Here is a 20463-nt window from a genome sequence, read left to right on the forward strand (position 1 = left end):
TGTACAGTGCTTCTGACACAGACACAATGCACTGTACTCATCCATCCTAAAATTCCTCAGATCCCATGTTACTCTGCACAGCCTGCTTTCTCAGCAGATCAGCCAAAATAAGCTGTCTCAGCAGCTCATTGCACTCCAGAGCCCCATAGAGAGGCACCAAGAAGCTCATTGTCCCTATACAATTTCTTGTCTGAATGCAAAGCCCTTCGTCCCAGTGCGGCCATTGGAATACAGAGCCCAGGGGGCCAGGAATCCCTCGGTGCCCTGCCAATGGACACCAATGAAAAGCAGCAGAGAGCAAAATAAATGGCCCAGAGGAAGGTCATTCCCTTGGTCCATGGCGGAGGGAAGGAGCTGAAGCCTGGGCAGCAGAGGAGAAGGGTGCAGGTTGTAATACCTTAGGACAAAGGTCTGCAGCACAACTTGGGTCCCCTCTGAGCAAACAGCGGTGCTTGCTCAGCAAACACACCTGTCCCAACCCTGGACAGCTTTTTGGAGCTGCCTCCTTCGGGAGGAGGGGTGTGTGAACATCTGCAAAGAGCAATCATGGCTTTGGGGTACCTTCCCATGCAACTCACCCCCTCCCCCATGTTGAACCAGTGACAGCAGAGACACAACCAGAGGACCCAACAGGAGGGAAAACATCCATGTCCAAAGCACAGCACACGAGGGTCTCCATGCCCACCTTCCTCAGCTCCTGGGCTTTCTGTAGGACCACATTTATGGCATGGGGCTGCATCAGGAAATGCTGTGGGTTGTGTGCCCCCTGCCCACCAGCCCATTCCTCCACACCACCTCCACTTGAGCTCCCAGCCCTCGCCCGTCCCATGGGCTCCAGCTCTCCTCACACATAGACTCTGGACCCAGCCCCGTCCCTCTGAACCCCTGACCTGCTGCCAGTGAGAAGCAGCGGCCTTGGCCCAGCACGTAGTGCGGTTTGCACAGCCCGTGCTCAAACACAATGGCTCTGCAAGAAATGCCATGACCTCGAGCCCGCCACGGCCTGCTGCTCTAGCCACAGCTTGTCATAGAATCGTTAATGTTGGAAAAGACCACTAATGCCATTTAGTCTGACCAACAGTGTGGACGTGAGTGGTGATGGGATTTGGGTTTACCTGCAGCTCCGGCACCAGCTGAGCTGCAGCAGAACTGAGCAGAGCTGCTGGGAGCCCAGCAGGAGCCTGACCTAGAATCAGAATCACGAAGGCTGGAAAAAGCCTCTAAGAACACCCTGAACTACTGTCAACATGCAGCTGCTACTGTATGCAGACACTCCCCATTTGCACCATGGGCCACAGACTCCCCAAAGCAGCACCATTCCATGTAAAAGCAGCAAAATGGATTCATTCCTTCATTAAAAAATACCAACTTTTCTGCAGGCACTTCAGAGGGAGCAGCTCCCCCCACAGGAAAACTTCAAGTCCAGCGTCCTTGTGGCCAAAGGGAGAAGCAGCAGAGCCCCACGTTTTGAGGATGCATCTTAAAAAAGCATTCGGAATGGGAAAAAAAGGCCTTTTGTTATTAAGAAGAAAGCAGTAGATGACTCCCAGACTTTTTAGTATGAAGGTGCTGGCAAAAGGAAGAACCCCTCCTTGTGAATGACAGCTGTGCTGCTGAATGCAGCCATTCCAGTTGATGCTATGAAATCAGCCTGGAGGGGGAAAGGGGGAAAGTGTGGCGAAGGGAAAAGCAGAAACAGCCCTTCTTTGGTTCATGGAGCTTCCAAGCAGCCCCAGCCATCCCCTGGATCTCTCTGGGCAGCCAATCCGCTGTTTCTGTGCTGCTTCGACGACACCTACAGGGACAAGCAGTGAAAAGTTTTAAATGCATTGCCTACAAAAGCTACCGGAGCCAACCAGCTCCTCCTCCCTGCTGGAAGCAAGAGCCTGAACTCACACATACCGTAATTAAATATCACGATGGTGACAAAGCACAGCCTGGGACCATCTGCTCCCTGGTGGTGAAATATCCCAACTGAATGTCATTCTTGCAGCACAGCCCTGAGCTCCCAATCCTGCTCACTGTCTGCTCCCAAGCACATACCTGGTGCACAACACGTGCATTTCCCAGGGCTGCCCAGAAACACACATGGAGATGGAGTCCATCTGCACGACAGGGACAGCCTGCTTCTCCTTGCCACCTGCAGACAAGCTGTCTGAGCCCACCAACATAAAAACAGCTGCAAGGAACCTCTCCCACATGCTGCTTTTGAGACCCACACTCCCAGTCGGTGCCTTTCTGCTCAGCTGTGGTTGAGAGGAGCAGCTTTAGGAAGCAAGGTGAGCATCTGGCCCCCACCGCTCCTCCGCATGCCAGACCACTGTGCAAACCCTGACCTGTGGGGCAGCCGTTTCACACTCACATGTCAATGCTGCAGCTTTCCTAGAAGTCATACAGTCATACACACTCTCTCCTACGTTTCAACACGGTGTTGTTTTGTTTTCGTTTTCCCAGGTGAGACATCAGTGTTTACCTGGGCTCCTTGTTGTGCTTTTAATAAATAGGAGCTGACATCAGAGCATGTGCTCCCCACCCTGTTTGCACACTGATCTATTTCCCAAGGCATTCTCGGTGTAAATTCCTGCTCTGCCTGGTTTCCCTCAGTCAACGCAGCTCTTTTAGCTGGGCTTCATCTAAAAGCCATTTCCACTCTATTGATATGTGCACCAGGCCAGGCTGGACCAGCCTATGTCTGAAAACACACAAGGATTTTGGGGCAGCAGGCAAAAAAATACCAACATTTCACCCCAGAATGCCTTGGAAAGGACATCAAATGAAGAGGGGAGCCATGCTTTCCCTGCTTCACTTGCATTACCTCTCTTATGTTCCCCTTTCCTCACCATGCAGTAGTTGGTCCTTCCTTTACCCATTTTTCAGTCTCTGTTCATCTTTGGCCTTTCTCAGGTTAAGTATGACTTACCAAGCCACATCTGCAGCGCTGAGACTCACTCTGGGCTCCCCAGGACAAGATAAGGTGCAGTAACCAATCAAGTCCAGCACAGGGCCACAGTGATGCTGAAGGGTCTGGAGCATCTTTCATTCAAGGAGAAGCAAGAAAGCTGGGACAGCTCGGCCTGGAGAGCTGCAGACTCAGGATGGCCTCAGCAGTGCATGCAAACATCTGGTGGGAAGGAATCATGGAATCATTAAGGTTGGAAAAGATCTTTAAGATCCTGAAATCCAACCCCAGCTCATCTCACCATGCCCACATCTCCACAGCCCTAAACCACCTCCAAAGGCAGAAGGTGGAAGTCAGCCCCAAAGAAAGCAGCTGTTTGTGCTTTGCATCACCACCCTTAACATCCAATGTGGGTGGCACAGCAGGACACATCATAGATGGCAGGTGAACCCACACAGCCAGCCAGCCTTGAAAAGAGACATGCTGCCATACTCTCTATGGTCAAAGAGGGCTGGGAAAGGCAAGTTCATCCCCTGTGCCTCCAGCTGCACCCAGCTGGTCAGGGAAAGCAGAAACAAACCCCCAGTGACAGCTGGGACCCCATCAGGGCTGCAGGCCTGGGAGCCTGCCAGACAAAGTCCGGGTTCATGAGGGATCACACTTATCTGTGAGGTCCCTGGCAAGGAAACAAAACCAACCCAAAAGAAATCACAAAGCCTGTTCCCAAGGTGAGCAGGGATGTATTTTGTTGTTCAAAGGCTTCTGATAAGGTGACCAAGATTAAAGAACAAATAAGTGTATGGTACGGGCCAAAGTCCTAATGCGAACCGAAGAGTGTAAGCCAGAAGCATGAACGTGCTTCTCACCACAACCTGAGCACATCCAGCAGCACTGCCTCCTCCATCACACCAAAGGGAAGCTCTGGCTGGTAGCTGCACAGGCTCTGTTTTATTCCCTGAATGGTCCTTCCCAACAGCAAGCTGGGAAGATGCTCACAAGAGCATAACCTGTCCCTGTACCATCATACTACCCAGCATCCATACAGCTATTGCCACGCTTTGCTCCCAGCTTCCCATCTTGATGCACTGGTGTCAGTGCACTCAGTACCTTTTATGGGGTGCCTGGTATTGATGGTCACTTCCCTGCAGAGGGACCTGACTCCATTTTCCCAAGAGAGCTGTTAATAGGAACTAATTAAATAAGGGTGCCTCACTCACTCTGAAGGATGCAGATGTAATGAATACAAACTTAAGTAGGCACTAATGGTGGCTGCCACAAGCAGAAGGGGAGGCCCTGGGGGTGGTAGGTTTCAAAATGACTTGGAAAGCAAACTTACTCGTTGCTGATAACACAGCACGCTGAATTCCCTGGGGAAAGTAATGTCAAAATTATCATGAGCTGTTTCATGAATATGTCGGTCTGGAAACTGGTCTGAAAAGCAAACAACGCTGCACAAAGGGTTTGTTGTTTTGGGAGGGGGGGAGAGAAGCTGTTACCCCCACTGGGCTTTTGCAGGATGGATTGCAGACCTAAGAAAGCCTCAGGTGATGGTGTCCCCCTTCTGTGGTGCTTCTGGGCCCATCTGACCCATAGTGCTGCTGCCACCCCCCCACCCCCATGACCAACAAGCTTCAGGATGCCAGGGTATAAACAGGTTGGTCAAGCTGACCACGGGTAGGCAGAATATCATGCTGGCAATTTCTCACTTTGGTAAAGCACACACAAAAAGGAAGGAAATAAAGACAGGGATAAAAATAATAACAAAATGATGAAAGCAGGGGCAGCCTTAGCAGCACACAGGACTCAGACATGCTCCTTCTCTTCTCAGATTCGGGGTAATGAAGACTTCATGGCACTCCTCAAGAGTTTGGTTTCCTGCACCAGCTCAGGCTGTGCTTTTGTGCCTGGAAAAGGCAGGTCCTGCACAGCACAGCCCTTAGCTGCAGCTCGGTTACATCTTGCTGGTGGGAGGAGGCACAGAACAGCTGGAAACCATAGGACTAAGGCTCAAACCAAGAGATAAAAATGAGTTTAGGGCTGCTGGGGTGGGCAGCGTGGGAAGCACAAGTGTAGCCATCCCTTTCTGCCTGCACTCTCCAGGCTACATCCCCACCCCTGCTGCCAACAAGTGCAAGTACATCAGTCCTGTCCTTGTCTGACAAGGAAAACCACTGCAATGGAGAGCAGCGGTGGCCTTTCTCCTACTTCTTGCTTTCACAGCACCATAACAGCATCCCATCCTTGCTGCTCCTTCTGTTGAGCCTGGAAAGCCATTGCTTACTCTCCAGCTTTGCAGCAAGATGCATGCCAGCTGCTCTACCGTATCTCAAAACCGCACCCTTCCGAACACATTGGCCTCATTGTGAAGGGGAAGGAGAGCAAGATTGGTCATCGGCGCTTGATAAAACCTGGGTCTGAGGAAAATGAAAAGGTCCTTTCAGACTTCGTCTGTTTGTTTGAAGAGGATGTGAGTAGTGCCTTAGGCTTGTCTGGCCTGGTTACGTATTAGTGATGGACCTCAGCCCTCTAGGGAATGGTGGGAGGCTCGGGGGATGCCCTCACTGGAAGTCCTGCAATGCTTGCTGAGTGGTTCAGTTCCATAAGAACCCCAATAGGAGCAGGATCAAACCTGGACACCCACACGTTCATGAGCTTCTCCTCTCATTGTGCCTGCATGGGTGCTCCCAGGAATGGGTACCCCATGCCCTGCAGCAGAAAGATCTCTCCCACAGTCCTGCCTGGGGATGCTTGCAGACCCTACAGCAGCATGGCTCCCTAGATGGGCTCGACTATCTCAGATTGCATGAGGAGAGGGGAGAAGCTCCATCCCTTCATCCAGAGTTCCCAATAGCAGTAGTGGGTTTGACCCACACACCCCACAAACTAGCCCACAGCTCTCACCTGGCCCCAAGCTCTGAGATAAGCTGCCAGGCCGTCAGATAGCAGGAGCACAGGATGGGTGGAGAACACAGCAGCCCTACAGCAAACTTGTGGTTTCAATGAGGTGAACGGGGAGAGGCAGCACTTGGCTGTGCCAGGGAGAGGTGACAGGAGGGGGAAGGGAGCAAGCTGGGCCCCTCTGTCCCTACAGAAAAAGGCATTGGTCAGAAGGGACCTCAGACAGGTCTGTCTGCCTCTCTCAGAGACATGGCCACAGGAGAAGGGATAACACATACCACCAGGGCCCTTATGGCACACATCACATTCTCCACTCCCACCGCTGCCCCAGGTGTTGGGTGGCTGAATGCAAGCAGCGTATCCTTGCTGGTGCTGTGTGGGATGCAAGGATGAGCCTTGAAGGGAATATACAGAGGAAAAGCTGATGAAAAGAGAGGAGAACCTGGAGTTTTGTCATAGAAGAGAGCATCCTGGTTCTCCTTGGTCTTGCATTGTACACCAGCCAGCAAGAAGCTGACCCAGTGCTGTACTGGTACAGGGAAGCATTGGCTTCCAAGCAGGGGGGTCCAGCTGTTGGTCATTCTGGCACAGCGCAGTCCTGGTATGGGGGAACACAGGAGGCCAGGCTGAAGCAGGGATGAGCAGAATGACCTCCAAGCCATGCAGACACAACCCAGTCTGCACAGCATCTCCCCACAGTACAGACACAGAGATCATATCACTACAGCGGTTTCCAGTGGCAAGGACTTACCAACAAGCTGTGTCTGTCCTCAACTTTGCCAAGAAGGCAAGGACATGAGATGGGGAAAAAAGGAGCAAAGATCAGTTGCAAAGAGATGGGAGAAAACAGCATCAGCAGTCCTGGCTGAGACCAAGGAGGGCAGCAGGGACACAAACACAGGTGGCACCACCACTCCAACCCTACCATCCCCTACCAGCCAGCTCATCACCCACCAAGGTGCAAAGGATTGCTGAGAGTCACCGCAGCCCCAGGGCTGGCTGAGCAAATTGCCACCAGCCGGAGCAGAGCCGGGAGCAGGCGCTGCAGAGCAGGGCACCAGAGGGACGGCACCCAGGGAGGGGCCACCAGATGCAGGCACACAAGCCAGGCTCCCCGTGTTTGCTCTCCCAGACTCTACGCGGTAACTTGACGGCAAGCACCCGCTGCTCAGCCACGGCTGCAGCTCACCATGCTGAAATTCAGAAGGTACCTGATCACGTAAGTGGAATTTTATCTATTAATTATGGCGTTATCTCCTTCGGCACTGGTTGTACTATACCCAGAGGTCACGTCCTTGCAGTGCCTCCGTGCTGAGGAATGGCTGGAGATGGATGTGGTGGTGGGAATGGTTAAATGTGCAGAAGTTTGGGGCGACAGCATGTTCTCTTCTAGCAAAGCCCCAGACACAACATTTCTCCCAGGTGGTAGGCAGGAACAGCATCTTCTGGAAGGCCCTGTGATGCTGTTTGCAAACAGAAAACCTAATGTATGCAGCCAGAGTAAGGTGGGCTCCTGGGGAGGCTCCATTTTGGAGAGATGGGTGAGGAGCAGCCTGGATAAGGCTGGACTTGGATGCAGTACCCTGGAGGAAGCACCCTGCCTTTGTGCGAGCCCAGTCAGACTGGAAATGGCCACAACACATGGCACATTTGGGACCACTTGCTCAGCCAGCTCCAAAAAGGCAGCTGGCTCAGAGCTCAGACCTTCCACAGCTGCCATGAAAGTTTGCTACCACCTGGGGAGCACCGTGGAAGCAAACCTAGAAGTAAATCTGCATGAAGCACACATGCATGAGCAGCAGCACTTGCAAAGACGCACTACATCGCTGCAGCAACACCAAGCCTGATGTTCTGTATGGCATCAAACCTGTTGAAACATCTGGGATTTGGTCTGTGTTCCACGGCCAGTGACTTCTGCCTCTTCATTTCTGGGGCTCAAACCCACCACCTGAGCCAGGTGTTTCTGCCCTTACTGGGCTCCTGTGTGGCCCCAGATAATGAGGTGGCCATGGGTACCTGCAGGTTGTCACCAGGTTCTGGGGAGGCTGTGTTGGTGGCTGCTGGCTTGCTCACCTTGCTCATAACCACATGTCTTCTATTAGGTTTTACTGTCCTAAATGTTTAGATGTTAAGAACATCCCAGAAGCCGTGCCTTTGTCTGAAGTGGTGCACAGCCACTGGAAGCAAATTACAATTAGTTACAACACTTCATATATATATATATATATATATATATACACACATATGTGTGTGTGTATATACATATATGTGTATATACATATGTATATATGATATATACACATTCATATATATGTGTGATATATATGTGTATATATGTATATGTGATATACATATATGTATATTTGTATATATATACACATTCACATATATATCTACACATATATCACACATATATGTGAATGTGTATATATCATATATATATATCATATATATACAATATATATTTGCGGAATAAAGCCAGGTTTTAATGGCAAACCCAAATCAATGGGATACATGTGTCCATGCTCAATGTGGCTCCATAGTAAAGCTCAGCAGGAGCTGAGAGAAACAGACGGTAGAGAAGCAACAGCTTCTCCTCTTTGTTTATAGAAAGGGGCCAGACATCTCTCAGCCAGGCAGGGCTGAGCGTGAGCAATGCCTGCTCCCGCTGTTAAAGCCATGCTGGCAAGGCATCCCTGAGCAGCAAAGCGACTTTATGGTTATCACTGTTTACCTTTTAGTGTGATATCTGTGTCCTGGCTGGAAATTTCCACTAGGTTCCCCTGCTCAAGCACAGCTGTCGATGTTCATCGGTTATCGCTGTCTCGACACCTCTTCCACCCATGGAAAAATGACCTTATCTTAAAGCTCAATAAAAGTAAATAAAAAACAAAAGACAACTCATTTCTGGTGGGTGTCGTGTGGAAGCCTTGAGGTCTCTTTTCCCTCTGCTTTGTGCCTAATGTATTTCTTCCCCCACGTGATGCAATGAGTGCTGTGAAATGTCTGCTTTCCTGCAGGAACCTGAAGGCAATATACAGGTGCCAGCCAGGTCGGCTCTGGATCTCCTTCAGCCTCCTCATCCTCCTCATGGTCTCATTTCAAGTTGTGGAGAAGCTGCAGCCTATCAGGTATGTCCCAGATAGAAGGGCCAACCTGCAGCTCATCCTCCAGCCCTTCACCGATGGCTGATAGGGGTTAAAACACACCCAACCTCCTGCTGTCTGTTCATCTTCACCCTGTTGCAGGAACTGTCGCTGTGAGCTGGAGCGTGCCCTGCAGCAGACCACAGACCACAGCCGGGAGAGCCCTGACTATGTCCTCCAGACCCACAGCCTGCCAAGGGAGGATGATCACCCATACAGGCAGAGGAAGGCTGCGCTGGAACCTGCTGTGAACACACAGGATGGTTTCCAGATGCACATGTACTACAGACAGGTGACAACACAGGAGAGCAGTCCAGACAAACAAGAGGAGCATTGGGCTTGGCAGCCTGTGGGGAGCAGCACCAAGATGGAAGCCCATCTTCCAGCCCCACAGCTGAAATCCCAGCTCCCCAGACCCAGAAAAGCAACCAGAGGGGATATATTTCCAGGTATTCCTGAAAGTGCCACCACAGCTCTGGGAGATACTGATGACGGTGTCCTCTTCACCAACAGCATTGTTGCAGAGGAGCACAAGAAAATAACACCACCCCAGATGGCTCAGGTGACACTGCAGAGCCCACCTCAGCATCGAGCCATGGGTTCACCACCCCGACCTTGGGGTGACTCAGTCAAACAGCCCGTGCTCAATACAGCTCAGGTGCTGAGGGCAGATGACTTCTACAGGACAGAGCTGGAGAGAGGACTGCTCCCGAGCTGGACAGAAATCTCTACAGATGAGATGGCCCTTGGGGATGGCGGGCAGGTAGAGGACGCCTTCTTTCAGAAAGCGTGTAAACCCAAGACCAACATTGTTTTCCTGAAGGTCCACAAGAGCGCCAGCAGCACCGTCATGAACATCCTCTTCCGCTTTGGTGAGATGCACAACCTCACCTTCGCCTTCCCACTCAAGGGCGGCCACCAGCTCTTCTACCCACACCACTTCATGGCCAAGTTCGTGCAGGGCTTCTCCCCACGGAAGCCTCCTCAGTTCAACATACTGTGCCACCACATGCGCTTCCTGCGGCCAGAGGTAAGGGACACAGCCTCTGGGCCTTGGGAGCAGGGCAGGAGCAAGGCAGGGGCACCAGGAAAGCATGGAGGTATTCAAAGATCGTACAATCATAGAACAGCTTCAGTTGGAAAGGACCTCAGAGATCATCTAGTTCCAACCCCCTGCCATGGGCTGAGTCACCAACTGCTAAATCAAGCTCTAGATCAGGTTCCTTATGGCCTCATCCAGCCTGGTCTTGAACACCTCCAGCAATGGGGCATCTACAGCTTCTCTGGGCAGACTGTGCCAGGGCCTCACCGCCCCCTCAGTTAACAACCTCTCCTTGACCTCTAATATAAATCTTCCCTCCTTCAGTTTAAAAATCATTTCCCCCTATTCTTCACTATCAACCCATGCAAAGAGTCGATTTTCCTTCTGTTCATAATCTCTCTTTAAACAATGGAAGGCCATAATGAGGTCTCCTTGTAGCCTTCTCTTCTCCAGGCTGAACAAGGGCATCTCCCTCAGCCTATCCTTGTAGGACAGGTGCTCCAGACCTCTGAGCATCTTCACAGCCCTCATTGTGCATCTCCCGACGGCTTCTGTAGACAAACTTAATGAAACCACTTCTGCTTTTCCAGCAAGCAGGTCCCTTCACCCCACCTCACCTTTCAAACTCCATTTTTTCCCCTCTGCAGGTACAGAAAGTGGTGCCCAGCACAGCCATCTACTTCTCCATCTTGAGGAACCCCGTGCAGCTCATGGAGTCCTCCTTCGTGTACTACAAGGGCACATCGGCCTTCGCCCGCGCCCGCAGCCTGGAGGAGTTCCTCAGCCAGCCCTACCGCTTCTACAACCCCACGGCTGGCGACAGCCATTACGCCAAGAACCTCATGACGTTTGACTTCGGCTTCAACCCCGACGCAGAGGTCACGGCCAAGAGGGTGAACTTGATGCTGAAGGCCATCGAGGCGTCCTTCGACCTGCTGCTCATCTCAGAATACTTCGATGAGTCCATGGTGCTGCTGAAGGAGACACTGTGCTGGGACCTGGACAGCGTTGTGTCCTTCCCACTCAACAGCAGGGACAGCAGCACTAGGTCCCCACTCTCCAGCATCACAGCCGAGAAGATAAAGGCCTGGAATAGACTAGACTGGGAAATCTACACCCACTTCAATAGGACCTTTTGGGAGAGGATCGAGCGGGACATCGGGAGGGAGCGCATGTGGCGTGAGGTCAGGGCGCTGCGGCAGAGGCAAGCAGAGCTGGCCAGGACCTGCCTGCAAGGGATGGGCAGCGTGGGGCCAAAGGACATCAAGGACTCCTCCCTGAGGCCACTGCAGTATGGCAAAGCCAGGATCTTGGGCTATAACCTCAAGCAGGGCTTGGACAAGGCAACAGAGCACATGTGCCGACGTCTGGTGACCCCGGAGCTGCAGTACAGCACTGCTCTCTACAACAAGCAGTTCCCCCCGGCTCCCACACAGAATACCCCCCAGAGGCCCCTCCAAAAGCCCCCTCAGCTCGCTCCCTCGCTGCAGGGCAGGCAGAAGGGTAAAGCCTTGCGGTACAGACTGGAAGGCACCCGGCACTGAGCCCCCATCCCGGCCTCGTTCTCCAGCTCCCTCCGCTGAGGACGGCCGACCATCCACCCCCGGGGTCTGGTGTCACTGCTGCCCTGGTGCAGCCCAGGTGGGATGTGAGGTCTGCAGAGGCTCTGCCACCCCTGACCACCAGAGCCCTTAGAGCGGGCCCCATAGTGGTTACCTTGTAGTAAGCCCTTACCTGAGGGTTTACCTTGCTGTGATTCCTCTGGGGTCACTCCTGAGCCAGCAAAGATGAATCCCAGCCTCCACAGGAGAAGGGGATGCAGGGGATGGGGAGGATGGCAGCACTGGGGCTGCTTGTCCCACAGCGAGAGGCCTCAGCAGGAATGGGACACTAAGCTGCATGATGCCAGGAGGCAAAACAGGCTGCAGCTGGAGGTGGTGATGGGCCAGGCCATCCATCAGGGCTGCAGGGCTTCATTTATACCTCAGGAATGCTTCTGTCTGTCCAGCTGCATTCTCTCCTCCACAACGCCTCAGTGCTGGGAGAGCAGCCTCTTAATTAAAACCAACAGTGTTCAGTGTCACTCCTATTAAACTCCCCTTCATTACGATAGATGAGCTCAGCAGCCCAACAAAAAGGCACCTCCTGAGCATCTCTGTGCCAGACATCCCAGCCCTCTGCTTGGAGCAGCTCTAGGAATGCTCCATGCCCTGCCCAGGGAAACAAATGCAAGCATCAGTCACGGAGGTCGGTCACAAAGAAAAGGTAGGACCAGCATATCAGTTTAGATGAGAAATGAGCCCCAACCTTAAAAGCTTACCCAGAGCCTTGATGGCTTTGCTCTGTGCTCCATAGTGTAGATCTGAGATAACCCCAGAACGAATCAGGATTTCTCATCTCGATCAAAATGGAGGAAACCTGAAAACGCCCCATCTGCTGCACAATTTCCAACCCAAAAGACATTCAGAAAGGAAAAAAAACAATCAGTGGAGGATTTGAGATCCCCACAACCAATTGGAAAGGGAAAGTTGAGGGTCTCTGTGTCCATCGGGAGGGGAGGGCACACCTGGGTACCAAACCCACATCTGTCACCATCACTGCAGTTGGGTGCCACTTGGGCTGGATCCTGCCTGCTGCTGAAGGCAGGAGCTGGTCTCCTTCAGCCCATGCTCAGGTTCCCATGGAGGTCACCAGGAATTTATATCACAGAGCGCTGTGTTAGCAGGGACATTTCACATAGTCACAGAGAGCAGCCCAGGGCTGGGATTGGCAGGGTCTGCACGCAACCACCCACCTGCACCATGTACCAGAGCCACATATTGTAACCAAAGATGCTTTATGAACCCGTTATTGTCACCTTGCAGCTCCCAGCTGCATGCAAAACACAGGTTAAGCATTGCATTGGGGAAGCAGGGCATGCTGTGCCCACGCTGCACCCTTCTCCTTGAGCTGTGTGATTTGGAAGCTTCAGTTGAGCTCAAATAATGCCAAACTTTACAGATAGCCTCCTCCTCACCCCAAGTCTCCAAGACTTATTACACTGTTTTTATGGCTGTAAGAGAAACAGACAGATGATTTCAAACATGACATGATGCAACCACCTGGGAGTTGCCCAAGCATGCCCACGCAATGGTCCTGAGCTTCTGCAATCTTCCTGCGTGCACCAGACAACCAGTCATTTCTGCAAACACATTAGTTTCCCCTTTGCAGGCTTGGGCGTGCAAAATGCTCCATGCCAGCACTGCTCCCCAGCAGAGGGGCTCAAGCATGAGGTGCTGGGTTGCTCTTCTCCCCTTTCCCCTTCTGCCGCTGCTCTCCATCTTCTGCATGAGTCACCCTGGCCTTGGGAATCCTGTATTTGCTCCTCTGGCCATACAGCAGGTTTCTTTGGAAGAACCTTGGGATGTTGCCTTGGTAGAGCAAGAGGGCGGCGAGCATACCTGGAACAAGAGCATGCTTTCTCGTGTGCATGCACCCTCACTATGCAAGGCTTACAGTGACCCAGAAGGGCTGTCAGCCCTTTGCTGGGAAGCGTTTGGATGGTGGGACGTGCCCCTTACACAGCTCACCTGCAAGAGGCCCCAGCCAGTACACCTGGATGTACTCCTGCAGGCTGCTCCCTGTGCACAGGAAGGTGCTGGCCGTGGCCAGGGCAGGGTTGAAGAATGCTCCCGTGGCTGGTGTGGCTGCATGGGGAGGAAAACAGGGCTGTCAGCATCCTCCCTGTGCCAACACATCACCTGATGTCCACCCCGAAGTAAGTACAAAACAAACATTGCAGCCGTCATCCCCTCTCAGCTCAAGCCCTAGAGGAGGGAAGAGGGGCTGCTCCTCCCCATAAACCAGGCTGCAGGGGAAGGAAGGGGTGCACTCACCTACGTAGGTCAGGAAGGTGACGGTGGTTGCCAGGACAGGCAGCCGGCACACAGCAGGGCTGCGGCGCACCCTGAGGAGGACGAGGTGGAAGAAGAAGGAGCAGGCAGCTTCCACCAGAGCTCCGAGATGGGGGGACGTGCGGATGGAGGAGCTGCACTCAGAAGCCATCAGTTTCTGGATGAGGTGGAGCTGTGTCAGCTCCCAGGACCAGTAGAGCTTGGTGAGGGCCCAGCCCATCCCTGCACCCACACACTGGACCAGCAGTTTGGCCACAGTGGCCACGGGGCCACATTCAAAGAGAAGGAACTCCTGGAGAGAGATGGTGGGGTTGGCAGCTGCTCCATTTGCGCAGGCGGTGTGAACCATGAAGAGGAGGAAGAACAGAGTCAGAACCACATCAGGGCCAAGGCCACCCCATGGGCCGATCTCCAGCAGCATCCTCAGCTCCAGGCAGCCAGAGCACAGCAGCAGTGAGCCTGCCAGCTCTGCAGCCAGGCACCCCAGCAGCCCCGGGGCCAGCAGCCTCTTGGAGAGTCGCCTGAGCACCTCGCACGTGCCAAGCACCAGGAAGAAAAAGCCGATGGAAATGTTCAGGCCGGACATAGCAAAAGGTGCAGGAGGGAGAGACAGAGCCACGCAGCTTTCAGCCCCTGGGGAGGAGCAGAAAAGCCTCCAAGCCTCTGTTTTATAAGGCTGTGCAAAAGCAAACGTGGCAGCTGCCCAGCGGCCAGGAGGCTTTGGGAAACACAACACGTGCGAGCTACAGGATGCAGGGGACAAGCGCTGCCCAGAGCTGCTCTGGTCTTCCAGCCTGTTGCTTCCCACCCTTGCCTCCCACTCCAGCAGAGCCTGGCTGGCATACTCTGCCCTGTCCTTGTCCCCAGGAAGGCCTCACAGTATGGCTTTTAGTGGCAGGGACATTTGAGCTCCTGCTGGATGGGATCTCTCCCAGCTGCACTGGCAGAACTGCTGTCACCATCAAATAACAACAGCACGTCTTGGGTTCTGCCCACATCTCCCATTCTGACAGTGGGAACAGCAGCTCACTCCTCACTGACACATCCCACAGGGATAACCATCCCCATACAATGGGAGCCAGCCCTGCTTTCCTTCCTCAGAACATTCGTTTCCCCAGGTGCTCACCCAATGGTTGTTTTAGGAAGGTTCCTGGTAAGGGCAGCACATGGTGCTTGCATTGGGAACCTTGGGAATCCCAAGCCACTGTGAGCAGCTTCTCCACCAAGCCCTAACCAAAACAGCTGGGCTGTGAGCAACCTGCCTCAAAACGCATCACCATTTCACTATCCTTAAAACTATTTCTCCCAACAGAAGACAAGTGTGCACCTTTGGCCTAATACACCCTGCCCAGACAGGAAGATGAAACACGCATCAAAAGACTCAAAACTTCCCTTTTTTTCCTTGGCTCGCTGAAAATCGAAGCAACTTCAGTGCCCGTATCCAGCTGAATTGGTTTTACTAAGCACCTTCTCTCTCCTCCTGCCAGCTGTTACCACCATAAATTAAACACAAACATCACTTAAGAGCATTTCTTAAGTCTGGCTGAAAATGTTTCCAAAGTCAAACTGTTTCTTGGCTTTCCTCTGTCAACAGTATGAGCAAGGTTCACATAACATGCAAGAAAGGGAAGGAGGTGATTTCCCAACCACACATAGGAAACACACAGCATGGGTACTTTGAGATCCACAGCCAGGCCAGAAACATCAGCTGGACTCCAACTGAACCAATCCTAAACCCAAGAGGACACTGAAATGAGCTTCTCTTCTTCAACTAGACTGTACATCTGTGATTGAAACCTGAAGCATAAGCAATAATGGAAGATGCAATGGTGATGAAAAAGGCCTCTGCTTTGCTCCACTTGCAAAAAGAGGATGGGATCTCCCTTCATTGACCTTCTTGCTCCCATATGCAGCTCCACAGCATGGTGCACGAGGTGCAATGATGGCAGCAGCATGCAGAGACAAGTGCACGTGAAGCTGGTGAGTAATAACATTGAAAAAGAGACAGAACAGGCGGGTATTGCATAAAATTACATCCACCACCATTAAAGCTCAGTTACAAACCAACACATTCTGCTCATCTTAAGGCCTCCAAACATTTACTCTTCAGCTATTCTGGTGTTAGAAGACACGGGGAAGGAGAGGAAAAAGATTGCTGGTTTTTTTTTTAGAAGTTTATTTCTAGCCCTGAAAGAACAGTTATTAAACAAAGTCAACAAATACAGTAGTTAATATTGCAGTAACAATTAAATAACATAATGGGATTAAATTACACAAAAGGCAACATTAAAATCTGAAGACGGTTAAAAAAATAAAAGAGAAAGCTTGCACTCACTTCCATTTCCACTGATAGCGTGAGGGACAGAGGGAAAACGGACCAGAGACACAAATTCAGCTGGAGAGACTTGATCAGCTTTCTGGGTCCCCCAGCCACCCTCCAGCACAGGAGCTGCCTTACATCAAAGCACACGCTCCCAGCACCACGGCTGCTTCCCATGAGCAACCTGCTTTGTTCGACTGTAACAGAGATCCCAAGAGTTGCACATCTCCTGCACACGTGTATCCCAGCCACGAGCTGCACAGCTCTGTACGCCCAGCCAGTCACCCCAATGTACACGGCATCCCACACACATCACACACAGATTGGATTACGGGCCAATCTGGGATCCTAAGCTGGCACCCAAGAGAAAGAGACATGTGGGAACCCCAGCACTTTCCAAAGCAAACTCTTCCTTTTCAGCATCTACTCCAACTCGGGCCGTTCTGTTTGTCTGCCTTAGCCAAGCTGAGCAGCCCATGGCTCACATCTATGTTTTGCAGACGTGCAGCTGACATTGGCAGAGAAACCCCCAGAGACACAAAAGCAGAGTACAGCAACCCCCTCATGGCTCTCCCCTTCTGCCAGCTCAGCTGCTCCCAGCTCATCTCTGACCCCACCTTGCAGCACTCCTCAACTCAGAGCTAACACCATTCCAGCAAGCATCAAGATATGTTTTGTAACTCCGGGGCTGGGCTAAGTCTTGTTTGCTAGGATGACTGTAAGCTTGGAAACCACCTCCTAAGTAGACTAAATTGGACAAGTTTCATAATAACAAGTTTAAAACCGTTCTCATAATCAATAAAAGTGAGCTAATAAGTTAAAATTACTTATGATTTCATGGTTTGCTTTTTTTTTTTTTCTAATAAAAACTTCTAAATTTATCACAAGTTATACTTATCTTACTGTCTATCTAGACTGTGCCACCGAAACAAAAATAAAGATTAAAAAAGAAAACAAAAAAGAAAGAAAAGCTCCCACCTTAACTCTGGCACAAGGAGTTTCACAAAGTCCATTGCCAGCAATGGACAAAGAGGGAATCATCGATAAGACAGGTTTTTTTCCTTAGCCAAGCTTCCTTGCTACTTCACTGATCAGGAAGCCAGACACATTCAAACCAAGAGCAATGCCATTCTAGTGTTTACAGCGTCCATGGCCTGCAATACACTTTGCCTGGGAAGTGCATCTGGATTTATCTGCCTGGAATGAGACACTATCTTGACCTTAAAACCACAGCTATTCTCACACATACAGCTAGAGAGGCTTTGCCCTCTGACGGTGCAGTTAACGTACTGTACTTGGGTTCCTACCACGCAAGAGCAGAACACAAACTGAGTGGCGGCGGCACTGCAGATCCCTGCACAGTAAGGCACCTGGTTGGCACAAAGCTGGTGAGTCCCAGCCAACATTTTGGGATCGTAGAGCTGCTCACCTTCCCTCACCGACACAGGCCCAGCAGCTCTGGCTGGCTGCTCTCAGCTCTGAGTTTTGTCATAGCTTGGCTACCAGTCCCCAAGACTTAATTTTTTCTATCACTGTACAAATTAGCTGAAAATGACTTCTACCTTCTGCCAGCAACGCTTGTAAAGGTGTGCATCAAGTTTATTCAGGGTCCTCTGTTAATACCCAGCAATAACCCTATCCATCCCAGGTCCTGCCCACTACAAAAGTGATAAAATCCCAGTAAAGTAACAGTTATTCATTCACAGAATCATTTGGCACATTGTAACTACAGTTAGTTCTTCATTAAACTGTTTGGGAAGTTGAAATGCATAGACTGTAGCACTAAAAGAAGCCGGGGGCACAGGGTCTTTTATGCTTGCCCCATTAACACACCAAGAAATCATTCGCTGAAGGCGCTCACTGTCCCTCAGAGGGAGGCACTTTTTCTTGCATTGAATGTTCAACTTCAGCCGTTCTGGCTGGTGTTGTCTGCAGTGAGAAAGGGTCAGTGTGATGATGCATCAAGTCTCTTCAGTTTCCAACCAGCCAGTTAAATAAGCCCCGTGGATGTCTGAAGGCACTGTTCTCCATTCTCAGCCTCCTCCATATTCTCAGAACAGCACTCTGGCAGATCCAGGTGTTTATAACCCTCTGTTCGAGAAGTCCTGCATCTGCAGTGTCCTCAGATCTGATGACTTGTTTCGGTTTCATTAATACAAACGGAGCACATACAAAACTGGAAAAAAAATAGCTCTAATACTTAAATTCTGACAACTCCATAAGTTGATGCATTACTTGCTTGGGGAAAAAAAAAAATTACAACATATACAAAAAACGTATTTGATACAAGAAAGGAAATGTAAAATAAAAAGTCAAAGGCACCAGCATAACTTCCAAAGCCCAAGTCAGAGCACAGATACAATACATGTTTTTGAACCACCCACCACACCAAGCAAAATACCCCTTTAAGCTTCTGGCCAGCAAGTCTAATGGGAAAAAGAACACACAGGAAGACAGCTGGAATCGTTTTCTTGCCCTGACTATAGCTGATCATTTGATCATAAATAAACTATCTGACCCTTACCTACATAGCCATAAACTGACATCCAAAGACTTGATCTATCATAAGGTTTCTACAGAGTAGCCACATCTTTGATTAACAGTCCACAGAGCACAGGCATATGAAAAGCATCTGAATACTTCTCTTCCCCCTCTCTCCATACATGACTTAGAAAGCAAAATAAATCTCTCGCATTGTGATTTCTTATGTAGCCACGTTGTTAATTAAACAGTTGAGTGACAGCTAATCTGTATAAGGAAGAAAGGGCAAGATGTACCATCACATTTGTCACACTTGCCATGAATCTTGTAATTTGGGAGCTTACTAAAGCGGATTACAGATAGAGGGGAGGAAGAGGAGAATGAAAGAGATCAGCTGGTAAAATTAGTGCTGCTCTCTGAAAGCCTGAATCGGTCATTCAAGTACTAAAAGCACCCACAAGGGTACAGTGAATGGGAGTTGTAATAGTAAAGTCAATAAAGCCCTTAAAACCCTGGGCATGCTAAGTGGCATTTCTGGGCTGTCTGGAGGAAGAAAAAAAAATATATATAGGAAAAAAAAAAAAAAGAAAAAAAGCCAGTATTTCAGTCCTCAATTCCTTCTGGACCCCAGAAAGGGATCATTAGATCCGCCACAATTTATGTCAGGTGTCTTCTGGATGAGAGCTGCTTCCCTTTTGCAGATGTTCCCCCCCCACCCCACCCCCAAATCTCTTCCCTCCCACCAGAAGTGTAACAATTTCATATATTAAAAAGATTTGTAAAAAAAAAAATAAAATAATAATAACAAAAACAAATGTAGGCCGTGGCATTAATGTTAGCGGTTACTCTTCATTGCTTCTTTGGCTGCCAGGATCAGTGGCGTCAAGCTAGACAAAGGTTTGGCCAGTTTCAAGAAGGGATGCTGCCAGGATGAGAGAAACACAGTAAATTAGTAAAAGATGGTTTAAAAAAGCCAGTGTAAGGCACATATTCATACAGCTCTTCCCATCCTGAGATACAGAAAGTAGTGCAAATATTATCAGTGCTTCTGAAGGAACAGACTGAGTGGCTGATGGCACTCACAGCCTGCTCATCATCCCCCCCTTCCTAAAACAGTATCAGCCTTTTGCTTTTCAGGAAGAGGTTTCCTGCTCAAATGTCTTCTCTCAGTCCTTTTCTGCTCACTTTAAAGGCTCTACTACAGTAAATCACCACTTGTTAGATAACGTGGCAGAATGATGGTGCAGATTACTGCCAGAAAGACTTCAGAACACCCAGTACAACCCTTGATGACTGTGGTTCCTCCCAACTTACTCTCCCCTGAAGTCCTTTCCTCTTTACTCAGAGGAAAACACAAAACAGAAGGGTGTGTTAGTCTGCAGTGCCTTTTAAAACACGCTTACCTTAGAAGTGGCCTCTGTTTCTCAGACTCTAAGAGAAGCTGACTCTTACCTGTAGCAATTCTTTGGCTGATCCTCTTTTCTCAACATCCATCTCCAAACATCGGTTTAAGAAATCCCTGAATATTGGGGACAGTTTCTCAGGGTTCTGAAGCTCTGGTGTGCCGTTAGTTGCTATCAAATATAACGCCTGTAAAATGAGAATGTTGTACAACCAGCTCAAGCCCTTATAAGATGACAACCTACCAGCCTAGAGACAATATCTCTGTCTAGATGAGTTAGAGCCTGCAGCCTACCTTGCCTCTCCTTGATGAGATGAAAAATGCTAAGAATGCCACTTAAAGGAAGTTGCAATTCATTCTTGCTACTAGTAAAATAACCTCC

The 20463-nt window shown here is 50.4% G+C and overlaps 3 protein-coding genes across 5 annotated transcripts in view; 1 reads left to right on the plus strand and 2 right to left on the minus strand.

Moving 5' to 3' along the window:
• The first annotated feature begins 8835 nt into the window (after nt 1–8835).
• LOC107317907 (galactose-3-O-sulfotransferase 2-like) lies at nt 8836–12074 on the plus strand. Its single transcript, XM_032446549.1, has 3 exons — nt 8836–8928; nt 9046–9973; nt 10633–12074. The coding sequence occupies exons 1-3, from the start codon at nt 8888–8890 to the stop codon at nt 11527–11529; spliced, it is 1866 nt and encodes a 621-aa protein (XP_032302440.1). The 5' UTR covers nt 8836–8887; the 3' UTR covers nt 11530–12074.
• A 730-nt stretch (nt 12075–12804) lies between these two features.
• On the minus strand, nt 12805–15936 carry LOC107317915 (aquaporin-12-like). The gene is made up of 3 exons (XM_015871117.2): nt 13861–15936; nt 13555–13671; nt 12805–13425 (listed from the first exon to the last, which is right to left on the minus strand). Exons 1-3 carry the CDS (start codon nt 14462–14464, stop codon nt 13247–13249), a joined length of 900 nt encoding a protein of 299 aa, XP_015726603.1. The 5' UTR covers nt 14465–15936; the 3' UTR covers nt 12805–13246.
• Nucleotides 15937–16038: 102 nt separating this feature from the next.
• The window catches only part of PAK2 (p21 (RAC1) activated kinase 2), a 34402-nt gene continuing 29977 nt past the window's right edge, over nt 16039–20463 (minus strand). For all 3 annotated transcript variants that reach the window (XM_015871109.2, XM_015871111.2, XM_015871110.2), the window contains exons 14-15: nt 20132–20269; nt 16039–19601 (exon numbers count right to left, since the gene is read on the minus strand). In XM_015871109.2, the coding sequence (XP_015726595.1) occupies nt 19515–19601; nt 20132–20269 (225 nt within the window). In that variant the 3' untranslated portion in view covers nt 16039–19514. The remainder of the gene's footprint in view (nt 19602–20131; nt 20270–20463) is intronic.

The sequence above is a fragment of the Coturnix japonica genome, chromosome 9 (assembly GCF_001577835.2).
Source record: "Coturnix japonica isolate 7356 chromosome 9, Coturnix japonica 2.1, whole genome shotgun sequence".
Classification (NCBI taxonomy): Eukaryota; Metazoa; Chordata; class Aves; order Galliformes; family Phasianidae; genus Coturnix; species Coturnix japonica.